The sequence below is a fragment of the Cyrtonyx montezumae genome, unplaced genomic scaffold, assembly GCF_038088225.1.
Source record: "Cyrtonyx montezumae isolate F1298 unplaced genomic scaffold, pur_monq_1.0 scaffold_18, whole genome shotgun sequence".
In the NCBI taxonomy this organism is placed as follows: Eukaryota; Metazoa; Chordata; class Aves; order Galliformes; family Odontophoridae; genus Cyrtonyx; species Cyrtonyx montezumae.
Window position 1 is genome coordinate 153,673 of NW_027071914.1, and position 12,701 is coordinate 166,373.

The 12,701-nt window shown below is 38.2% G+C and overlaps 1 protein-coding gene across 13 annotated transcripts in view; it reads right to left on the reverse strand.

The window, feature by feature from the left end:
• The window catches only part of ANKHD1 (ankyrin repeat and KH domain containing 1), a 140,280-nt gene that overhangs the window by 38,940 nt on the left and 88,639 nt on the right, over positions 1 to 12,701 (reverse strand). For all 13 annotated transcript variants that reach the window (XM_065734391.1, XM_065734384.1, XM_065734389.1 and 10 more), the window contains 4 exons: positions 10,398 to 10,485; positions 8,201 to 8,328; positions 7,887 to 8,030; positions 7,176 to 7,278 (listed from right to left, as the gene is read on the reverse strand). In XM_065734391.1, the coding sequence (XP_065590463.1) occupies positions 7,176 to 7,278; positions 7,887 to 8,030; positions 8,201 to 8,328; positions 10,398 to 10,485 (463 nt within the window). The remainder of the gene's footprint in view (positions 1 to 7,175; positions 7,279 to 7,886; positions 8,031 to 8,200; positions 8,329 to 10,397; positions 10,486 to 12,701) is intronic.

A 12,701-nucleotide genomic window follows, 5' to 3' on the forward strand; every position in this document is an offset into this window, starting at 1 on the left:
AGATAAAATATAATTTGAGATTATCAAAAACATTTAAACTCACTAAAATTATGTAAAATGTTTTTCGACATTTGTGTTAGAAACTAATATAAGAAAAAGTTAGTTGATGCTTTGAAACTAAGTTGTTCTACCAAAAATTCTCTTAATTAGCAGAAACATTTTACTAAGCATAACTGAAGACACAGCTGAGAAAGGAATGCTTCATGCTACTCTGCTTATGGTCATTCCTAAGATTACTGTATGCACCATCTTCATCATAACACGAAGCAATCCCATGACTTCTGACAGTTCTGGACAGCCTCCTTCACTCCACAGGAAAGAAAAACTGCAGTTCAAAGAGCCCCCAAATAATGAAGTATCAATACTATCCTGCTCAACTTGTTCCCACTTGAGTAGAAAACAAACCTTGTTGTCACAGGAAAATGTTACTTAAAAAAATCAGGAGATATTGAAGAGCCAAAGCCATTTTCTATAAAGATCAGGTGTTTCTAGCCTGTGTTGAACACGAGACACAAAGCTGGTCTCATGAGGAGACGTCTCAACAGTGCCTCAGATGTGGAACAGGTGCTGAAAATTCAGATGGTTTTTGAAAACAGAATTTAGAAAAATCAGTAGAGCATACTGCTGGGCAGAGGGCACAGAGATATGGACATGCTCCAAGTGAAGATCTAGGCTCATAAATTCCAAAAAAGGTTCAGAGATGTACTTTAATCAGCTTCCAATTATTGGGGCTGCCTTTTGTGTTCTAAATCACTATTCCTATACCAGAAAATGCTTGCCATCTATAATCTTGTAGCTAAAGGAACAGCATGTGGAGTATGAAAAATGATTTGCTAAACTTGACATCCTCATCATAATAACCTGTTCAAACCACTGACGGCTTCAAAAGTGTAAGCATTGGGGTATACTATTTAAAGGTAATGGTTTCCTGGTTTTATCCAAATCATTCTCTTCACATCCTGAAAAACACCGTGCCCATTTTAGTAAATACTTTGAACAAGACACTTGCTTTTGAAATATTTAAGCACATGTAGGGATTAAAAACCCAGCAGGCCATAATTACTTCAACTCAGATATATAGGTTCATAGGTTCATAAGGTTGGAAAGGACCTACAAGATCATCTAGTCCAACATAAAACAGATACATGTTCATATATATATATATATATATATATATATATATTTATTTATTTATTTATTTACTGGAGTACCAATCTATAAAACCAACCTACTACAAGATTATGCCTAGCAATATTAAGCAGCCCATCTAGCCTCCATAGCAATTGTTCTGGCTACTTTTATAAGACCCTTTTGGTATAAAATGAATACTGAAGACTGGTGAAAGCTCAGATGCAGCTGTACAACCAGCACCAGCTACCAGGTAATCAAAAGTTACAGGAAAGAGAATCATTCAGTTGACAGAAGATCCAGGGTGGTTATGGGCATACCAGAACAGCAACCCTCCCTAATTTACTTTGTGAACAGTAGCACCCATTCATTTGTAGTAGCTCTTTGTAGCTCCACATTTCCACAGGTTCCAGACCCTACCCTTATCAGTTTAGCCTTTACCCTAACTCCTGCAGTCATCATCTCACTCACTGCCTCTTTTCACATGTATACCTCAGCTGTTTTTTGACCAACATTCACCACTCAAGATCTCCTCTGTACAAATGCAGCTTCCCTTACTTCCCTTGAATTCCTATAGAAATTTAAATTTGAAGTTTCTTATGCATATCTATGTATCTATTCAGCACAGTGTGGGGAATCCTTTAAGTACCTAAACTGACTCACAACAGTCTATTCATACATGTAAGCATGCTCCAAGCTCCATCTCTGAACTCTTGAGAACATCACTAGCAACTCTAACATACAGGGTTTTTATTGTGTATTTGTTTCATTTTTTTAATCTGACTTCTGGCAGCAAAGAATATTTAAAGGTCTCAGACGTCATGAACAAGAGTTCAGAAAAATACCCTTCACATTTATAGTCCTCAGCTCTCTTAAGCAATTAAAATCTCCTAACACATTCTCTTTCCATAGGGCTGATTCCTGTGAACAAGCCAGATGCTGTATCTCATTCCTAGTGCTCAAGATTCTCTAGGAAATCTTCTATTCCTGTCACCTAGTATACAGGATGGCCTACTTTCCCGAGAAAGTAATTTATTTATCCTTTCACAGGTAATAAATTAGCACAGGAAAAGTGCTTCCTGTCCAAAATGAACCTACACAGAACCACTTTAATTGACCTCTAATCAAGTCTGTTATTAGCTGTGCCGTCTAGACTTGCTAACACCATTGTAATTTACAGTAGCACAGGCAGGGACTTTTGTCTTCTGCAAGTTAAAGGACTTCCAATGAAGTGTCCAGGACACAAAGTAGATACACAACTATGTTACACAAGCAAAGCCTAGTTCCTACACTGAAAGCACTACTGATAAACTTGTAAAGACAGACATATTGACAAAGCTCCCTCACTTCAAGAGCTGTCAATGAAAACAAGTAGATCCAAATACAAACAGTTAAATTCCAAATGATTTTCCTGACATATAAAAGTGACATCAAGAAAAAAAAAGTTCAACTGTGATGCCCATTTGTACATTCAAATACACCTATCTAATAGCCAACATCTAGTATACAATTATTTAATAGCCAATATCTAATATACAAATCTGACAATATAACCTAAATAAAAAGAATTTGTCTACTATTATTCTTGCACTTCAAACTGAAATAAGGAGTGTTCAGGCCTTGTTCTGAAGTTTAGAATTAGATTTGCAGTTTCAAAAAGAATAGAATGAGCTCAGTATTGAATTCTCAAGAATTACCTGCCTTTAACTATTTTAATTCATATTAGGAAAAAAACTCCATTCCAAGACCACAGGGAAATAACCAGTCAATCCACACACACAAAGTAAAATATTACATAATTGAACAAGGAAAGAATAACCTTTTCTCAACAGGAATTCATCTGGTACACTTTTTTCAAACATACGTATACACTTAGTATATATATTTAATTCTTCTATGAGAATGGGATGATTTAAGGAGGGATGAGCATTCAGGTAAGTTGCTATTCCACTACATTCCTCTTGCAAGCCATGTAGAATTTTTGTGCCTATCAGTCCCGCAGCAGTTTCTATAGAAAACTTCCAGGGATTAGGTGCAGCGATTACATGGTTGAAATCAAACCACATTCTAATCAACCGTAACTCAGATTTTGACTTTCAAAAGCTTTGTTTACTTTCCAACCTTAGTCTTCTTCCAAATATGTTTTTTGTTGTTTTGTTGTTGTTGTTTTTTCAGGTATTTCTGTTTTCATTTTGTTTTGTTTTGTTTTGACTGGCTTGATGAAATCTAAATGATGAAATCTAAATGATAAATGGTGATTTAATAAGATGTAATTAAATTAGTAGGTGGCAGGCAGGCAGGCAACTGAAGCTTCCAAGGAATAGAATTTCACAAACCGTTGTAAAAATATTTTTAATACATGTGTGATCTTGGGGATCTACATCTGTCTGGTTTCTAACATCTGCCAGCACTGCTTAAGTCATATAAAAGAATAGCAAGTACATAAGCCAATTAGAAAATTGTAGTGAAATTATAAAATAGTATTTTCTTTTTCTTTTAATTTAAGGAAAGCGTTCAGCCTATGTAGAATCATCCATCTTTATAGGCATACTGAGCCTTTAGGATCTTTCAGTAACTCACAATGCATGAGTTCAGTATATAAATCAGTATCAAGCAAAGTAATCTTACATTTGAGTAAAAATGTTCAATGATTTCATAGTCAAGAAGGCTTTATTAGTTAGTTTTAATTTTCTTCTCCGAGACATCAGTTGTTAGTAAGATTTCACATGAGGATATGGGGAAAAATGTACAATGAAGGTCTAACTTAAAAAAACTTTAAAATGCCCAGCGCATTCAACTTTAGGAGTGCTCTGACCTCCTCCTCTGAGAAAAAAGGTAGATGTGGACAGCTGATATGTGAATAACAAGTCTGTAAAATTTTGGTGAATTCCTGGTAATAAGCAAACACTCCAAATAAGTAATGCTGCAAGATACTCTCTACTTAAAAACAGTGGAGAATTTGAGTGGCAGCATGTTGACATATTTTGAGTACTCATTTATGGCAAATTAGTTTTTTTGTAACTTTGATTTAGCTAGAAAATAAAACCAACCTGGGGGGGGGGGGGGGGGGGGAAGCTCTTGGAACTACTGACAGCACTGCCTTAAAAAAAAGACTTATAAATTAACACATTTAATAGTACCTTACTTCAGCTCAGATATTTTAACCAACAAAACAATAGTGCTGCTCTCCTCTCCATGGAGTCCTTAAGTATCCTCTTATTTCATTAGTATATTGCTTTTCAACAATGTCCTAAAAGCATGTTGTGGGCGCAAAGCACAGCAATCACCAAGCACATTCTATGAAAGACGAAGGCAGTGCACTGCAGAAACATAATGCTCACTGGAAGCTTTGGATCCCACTCCTAAACAGGAGCTTGCATTTACAAGCTACACAAGACTACCGATGGCAACAATACTACAGAGACTATTTTCTTGAAGAAATGTAATATAATTCTTTTCAAGCATTTTGTATGCTGGAATGGCCCACAGTTTGAGGTAAACAAGAAAACTTTTAAGGTGCACCTAAAATTCCAAACCCAGCCTGAAGATATTCACAGCATCCAGTAAGCAGGCTTAACAACTCTCACAGCCATGGAGAAAGTGACACACATCATTTCTGAGCACCACAGTACATTTGCAAGGGACTGAGCGTGAAGAGCAACCTTTCTTAACAGGAAAAGAATTAAGCCAGTGAGGATCAGACAGTGCCAGGTGGAACAGTTCATAAAGGGTTCCTTGGTCACCCCCTCCACCCTGTTTGCCCTGCAAGAAGCTGATCTGCCCAGTACCAAAGCTGGAGAGCAGGAAGGAGGAAGCATTTGGTGGCTGCAGAGTGGCTGGCGCTGGGAACAGATAACCACTCTTGGGAGCTGCACTGCTGCCCTGCACTGTGCTCCCAACCTGTCAGAGCTGCAAGCAGCAGGAGAGATGTACCACTCCGTCATCACAGAAATACTGCACTTCTCTTTCTAGTGGAAATACTATCCTCCTCATTGAGCACCATCAGAATTACCACTTACTGCTGAGCAATTCAGACTGCATTCAAGAGAGGACAGCAACACAAGTAAAACTACACTGCAAATTCCCTCTCTAGCCACATGCTAACAACCATTTCTACACAGTACACAAGTCAAGTTCTTTTTTGTACCGTGAACTAAAATCCTGCTGCTGCTCTCATTTGATTTCCTCATTGTTACGTGGTTACCACTTTTGCATATCACTTTTATCAGCCTCTCTAGATCCACTGTTCAGAAATTATTTTCTTTTCAGTTGCTAAACACTGAAATCAAACCATTTGATAGAATACTCCATGGCAACTATTCTATAAGCCCTCTCTCTGGAGTAAGGATGTCAATCAAAATTAAACCATAAATTTTTGGAAAGCCTCACAGCATATTTGACTCATAATGATAATACACAGGTGTATTCTAGTTTTACACCTGGCTTCCTAAGAACTCCTAAGGAAATAAGTTGTTACTACTGCTTTTTTTTTTTTTTTTTTTGGCAAAACTAATCTGAACTTAAATGCTTTTTCCACATGGAATTAATAAAGGTTCTTTTACTTACACCTTCTTTTATCCTTCAGCTTCTGAGAAGAACAATGAAGTCTAATAAAGCCATGTGTGTGTCAGACAACAAGAACAGAAATTCAGCAAATACCAAGATCTCAATTACAGTTAGACAGATGGGTATGATTATAATCATCATTTAACACACAAATACTGACTTTTCCCTAAAGGTTTTAGAGGCACAAAGTTTTAAGTAGTATTTAATTAGCCCTATGGCACATTTCAGATCACTGTATCTCTCGTAACTCATCACAGACTAATTTGGCTGACACACACAAAGCTTATCCTGAAATACTGACAACTACTAGATCTCTCAGTACATTTTTTTTTTCCAAATGAGATCTATTTCTTAAGCTACATGAACCATCCACATTTCATAATTTGATTATGAAATTAAATAACAGACTTGAAATTTCTAACTTCAGCCTTCTGACACACTCTCTTTGACTCATGCATTAAAACTGCATTTCAAGAACACTAACCTACTTAGTTGTACTAAAAATTTAAAAAATTTTAAGGGCACGTGTAAGTAGACAGTTTTTGCTGCATTATTTAAACCAGAAGAAGTATATTCTTACATTCTTTTGGTCTGAATAGCAGTATTGAATGACTACTGAATAGCATCCTTCATAAATTACATAGTAACTGAATTTTGTTACGCACAGCATATATGAATAGAGAGAATTAAAGTTATACACTCAAAAAACATTAGGTACACCTTTTTTTTTTTTTTTTGCCCCTGGCATTGTTGTTTTAGGAAATCCTTGAACACTTCCAGAATAAAAAGATTAAATAAAGCTATCTTAAGAGATTTGAACGCTGTAACATTTAATATCCTCATACTCCAAACCAGAACTCATAAACTAAATCATTAGAAGTTGTAGAAGTTCCACTTCACTTTCTGAACTTACTTAGAAGCAAGGATTTCTAATAGAATCCATAACTGGATGGCACAATTTGCCATTTAATGACTGCAAATAGCCTTAACAAGTAAGTTTAAGTACGTTCAAAGCAAAAACCCTGACGTTACAATTACTTACAAGGGTACTATTATAATAAGAATAAAGATTGTCCTCTAGTAAGTAGATCTGCATTGACATTTTACAGTGCCAACATGTTTGCTACTTTAAAAACAGGAATGAATTGATATATTTAGTTCATGGATAACAGTAACTATTCTAAATGATCGACATTCACAAGCAAAAGCATACCTAGAGTTATCAGTCTGGACTATAGAAATTTTCTTCTAAAGAAATGAGAACAAGCATACCCAGTAACCAGTGCTATTATATGATACTGAACAAGAATATTAGTAAAAACAACACACTACATAAAATACTTTTATATTTAAATCATATTTTCATTATGCGTGTTCAGGAATTGATGGAGTAGACTATAATACGTATAAGCACTTAGTTAATGTTCCCTAGACTCCCACTTTCCAAACTGCAGGTGTTTCCTGAAGGGCTTCATACTAACCTTTCACCACTCCCACGAGAGGTGGAGAGTTCTCTTGAGGGGTTCTGTCAGGTTCCTGGGGAGGTACAACCATAGCAAGTGTATGCACTGGAACACGTGGAACCTTAAAATAAAGCCACATACCATACATTAAAAAAAGTCCTCAAATGACCTAACCACGAGGCAATAACACAAAGGTAGTTTTCTACAGAAGACTTCCATTCTACTGTTCCTAAAACATCTATGCCTTGTTATTTCTAGGTATAGTAAGTCCAAACCTATTCTATTCTGTTGTGGATATCGTGTCATCTATCTGTATAACTCTATACTAAAACCCTGGACGGTATAGACTGAAAAACTTGTTAACATTTTTAGCCTTTAATCAGCTAACTGCATTGCAAAGGTACCTCTCAAACAGCACAGTGAGTAATAAATTAACACAGTACAATCTCTTTCATATAACAACCAGAACCAGCGGGAACATTTAAGAGGCACTGTCACAGTGGTTCAGAGATGTAGAAACAAAATACTGAGGAAAATGCAAACAAAACAATACACTTTTGAGATATTAGGTTTGGCACTAGCCTGATTCAGGAGAAGATAACAAGGAAGTTCATGCATTGCAGACAACACCAATCAACAGCCACTCACACTGCTATTTTCAAACATACAGTCTTTCATCCCTCCAAAAGAAATGTTTATTTGGAACACTCATTGTGGTATTTAAAATACCTGAGACTGATCCTGAGAAGGAGGCGTGAGCTGAGACAAGTCTGCTGCAGGAACCGGCAAAACGTTGTTTGGGTAATCCAGCAAGTAAGAAACAACATTTGTATGTCCACCTTTGGCAGCTTCAATGAGCATTGTTGAACCATCCTGAATTCAGAAATTGGAAATAAAAAGTCAGAAGTTGAATTCTGCTCTACTGCATGCAAAATATAAATTAGTTAATTTAGAACTGCACGTTTTCCAATATGCTAAATCAACTATGTGGTTCTTTTAGTACATGTAATACCCACAGTCAACAAGCACTTTCAAGTGAATACCTTGAGTCGATGAGTAGGATCTGCACCGTGAGCCAGAAGGAGCTCAACAACTGCCAAGTGGCCTCCTGCACATGCCAGAGATACCACTGTGTGGTCATTATTAGCTGTAGCCCTATTGACATTGGCACCTGTAAAGAGAAAAAATTCCAGAATTAAACACAAGGACATTTTTACTAAAGTATCAGGAGATGCTGGAATATTTTTTGGAAATAGGATAACATTTTTTCTTCTAATCATCTAAATTCATACATATTTCTGGGGTAAACTGGGGAACTACAGGCTGATGAGTCTCAGCTCCATGCCTGGGAAGATCATTGAGAAGATCCTCCTGGTTACCATGTTAAGGCATATATGAGACAAAGAGGTGATCTGAGACAGCCAGCATGACTGCACTAAAGGCAGATCTTGCCTGACCAATCTGGAGGCCTTCTATGATGGAGTGACAGCATCGGTGGACAGGGGAAGGCTGACAGATGTCATCTACCAGGACTTCTGCAAAGCCTTTGACACGGTCCCTCACCACATCCTTCTCTCTAAATTGGAGAGGTATGAATTTGAAAGGTGGACTGTTGGATGGATTAAGAACTGGTTGGCTGGTCGCAGCCAAAGGGTTGTGATCAACAGTTCTGTGTCTTGGTGGAGGTTGGTCATGAGTAGCGTCCCCCAAGGGTTGGTTTGCGACCAGTGCTCTTCAACATCTTCACCCATGACATAGACAATGGAATTGAGTGCACCATCAGCAAGTCTGCGGATGACACCAGGCTGAGTGGTGTAGTCAATATACTGGGGGGAAAGGAAGCCATCCAGAGGGACCTGGACAGGCTGGAGAAGTGTGCCTGTGGGAACCTAATGAGGTTCAACAAGTCCAAGTGCAAGGTGCTGCACTCGGGGCAGGGCAGTCACAAGTATTTATACAGACTGGGGAAAGCACTCCTGGAAAGCTGCCCTGTGGAGAAGGACTTGGGGGTCCTGGTGGACAAGAAGCTGGACATGAAACAGCACTGCATGCTTGCAGCTGGGAGGCCTAACTATATCCTGGGCTGCATTCAAAAAAGGGGTGGCCAGCAGAGAGAAGGAGGGGATTGTGCCCTTCTACTCAGCTCTTGTGAAGCCCTATCTGGAGTACTGCATCCAGGCCTGGGGGCCCCAGCACAAGGGTTTCGAGCCCATCTCCCTTTTCCCTTTTCCCCTTCCCCTTTCCCGTGGGTCCTCTGCACCAATCATCATGGGACTGGGCCAAACCAGCCCGTAAACCATTGACAAAGATGCAGAGCTCACAGAGAAGGGCCACTAAGATGATAAGAGGGCTGGAGCACCTCTCCTATGAGGAAAGGTTGAGGGAACTGGTCTTGTTTAGCTTGGAGAAGAGAAGGCTCTGGGGAGACCTCACTGTGGCGGTGTAGACTGTAAACAGGAAGGGGAATGGCTGTTTACATGGGTTGATAGTGACAGGACAAAGGCAAATGGTTTTAAACTAAGGGAAGATTTAGGTTAGATGTTAGGAAGAAGTTTTTCACTCAGAGGGTGGTGACACTCTGGAAAGTTTGTGGTTGTCCCATCCCTGGAGGCATTCAAGGCAAGGCTGGATGTGGCACTGGGCAACCTGGCCTAGCGGTTGGCAATGCTGACCACACTAGGGGGGTTGTATCTATATCATCTTTGAGATCCTTTTTCAACCCAGGTCATTCTATGATTCTATGATCAAAGCAAGAGATTTTAGATAAACTGATGGCTTGTATACACAACTGTCACTGTCTCAACAACACAGAAATGATGCAGTAATAGTGGGCATCATAAGTGATAAGAGAAGGTGCACTAAAAGGCAACTTCTAAATTTTCAGTCTAACCACTTATCAGTATTACTATGTGGCATTATTTCTTTTGTTCCAGAAAGTATTTGAGAGTGACTGATCTTTTCTGGGGGAATGTGGGTATTAGTTATTTGGCTTTTTTTGGTGAACCTGAATATATTTGCCATACTCCAAAACTACTTCTTAATCTATGCAAGAGTTGGAAAAAAAATCCAGCAAAAAAATTTAAGATTAATTTATCATAAAATTAAAATCAGAAAATCCTTAACAGCCTCACAAGAGCTTGTATAAACATCATCAGACTAATTGACAAGACCACAAATACTGAATTTAACTGGCATTTTATATTTTAGATTTAATACCAATTTCTTGAAGTAATATTTTACCTTTGCTAATAAGGAATTGCACAGTACATAAATGACCAGCTCGTGCAGCCTTCATTAGTGGGGTTCTCCCCCCTTCAGATTCATGTTCCTGTTGTAAAAGAGAAATAGCACATATTGTATTAAAGGGTAAAAACTATATCATTGTTTCAGCTCTTGAACCAGTTTGTGATGGGATCAGAACTATCAGTCTCTGAAGAAGATCCACCTATCTTCTTAACAGACTGGAATTAATTTTCCTGTTACCTTAACTACTGAAGCACATAGCCAAAAGGCATAAGGACTGCATCTCTACTGTTAGTCATACAAGGAAGTTTCCCTGTGTACATATCTGTTTTTATTTTAGCATTCAAACACATAACACTTTCCTCCTTAGAGATGGACAAACACTTAACACTTATCAGTGAGCAATATCAAGTACGTAAGTAAATGTTACATAGCAGGTTTGAGAACTGATGCAGCATGTGGGATCTTCAGAGTTAAAATAATGTCCAAATTGCAGAAAACCTTTTTATAACACACTGAGACAATTAGCAATAAAAATTAGACAATCCCTTCTGTTGCTTTTTTTTTTGATGGGTTTTTTTTTTGATCCTTCATTACAGGTCACAAAGTCTCTGAATAAAAAGACTTGAAGAGAAAGCTTAAGAATGACAAAAGGACAACTTCAGTTTCACAGATGGTACAAAATAACAAAGAAGGACGAAGCAATAAGTACAATTTTCTGATTTAAAAAAAGCTTCTGACAAGTGGAAAGATGTGGTTGAATACAGCTGTATTAGAGAAATTAGAGTCAGAAAAACTGCCTGTTTTGTGGACATGATCAGAGCTCCAAAGAATGCTGACTAACGCGGATGGACTACTCTGTTGCAACAAAGTAAGAGAATGCTTTCATCTTGGGAGTCTGAATTTGCACTTTTCATATTCGGACTGATTGATAATACAACAACAACAGAAAATGGGTTGGGGTTTTATGTTATTTCCTTTTTAATTTAAAATCCAGGAGGCCAAACTCTAAGCACTCAATTTAATCCTAGAATAGCACGCGCATCCAAGTGTGAAAGCTAACATTTGGTACTGACACGGAATTATATTGCTATTTACAAATATAAAAGGACAAGAATATATTTGACGGAACAGATTAACTACTTCCTCTAGTTTCCTGAAGAATCTGGATATCCTTTGATACATGGCTTGCATCAATGTCAAACCTGTACCTTAAGTTAGTTTACTGTTTGTACACCTCGTAGGCTGGAAGTGACCTCAAAGCCTCAAACTTCAATGGGAAAAGGGAGCCTAGCTGAGACTATACAAGAGACTAAATACCCAATCAATAAGACCTCTGAATGCAGACTAATAGAACATAAAGCCACTGAAGAAATGGCAGAAAAAAGATATTAAAGCAATTTTATTTAACTTTAGTCAACATTTGACTGCTCATTTAAATGAATTAAATGCATGTCTTCAAAGTAAAAAATCAACTGATCTGTGCTATGCTTCAAACTACAGTAGCACTCCAAATGAATTTAAAATTTTGGCAAACTTAAGTTATGTCAAAAAATGTTAGCATTTTGATATATTGGCTAAACACAGTCCTGTGATCAGAGAAAAATACACACACTAAGTTTTGATAAAAGAAAATCATCAATTTTTCAATATATTTACAACTCCATTTTCAGTTGACATAAATACATTACCTTCAAACTTTCAAGTGAAACATATTTAGCATCTTTATTAACGATCTTGATGAGGGGACTGAATGCACCCCCAGTTAGTTCGCAGAAGATACCAAACTGGGAGAGAGTGCTGATCTGTCAGAGGGTAGAAAGGCACTACTGAAGGACCTGGATAGACTGGATTGATGGGCCAAGGCAATTTGTATGAGTTTCAATAGGGCCAAGTGCTGGTCCTGCATTCTGGTCAAAACAACCCAAGCAACGCTACAGGCTTGGGGAGGAGTGGCTGGAAAGCTACGTGACAGAAAGGGCCCTCGGTGTGCTGTTGGCTGAATATGAGCCAACTGCTGTGCCCAGGTGGCCAAGAAGGCCAATGGCATCCTGGCTTGTGTCAGGAATGCTGTGGTGAGCAGGACTAGGGAAGTAATCTTCCCACCTTGAGTACTGTGTTCAGTTTTGGGCACCTCAATACAGAAAGGACATAGAGGTGGTGGAGTAGGTCCAAAGAAGGGCAACACAGCTGGGGAAGGGCTTGGAGAATATGTTGTATGAGGAATGACTGACGGAACTGGGACCGTTTAGTTTGGGGAAGAGGAGGCTGAGAGGGAGACCTCACTGCTCTCTTCAAATA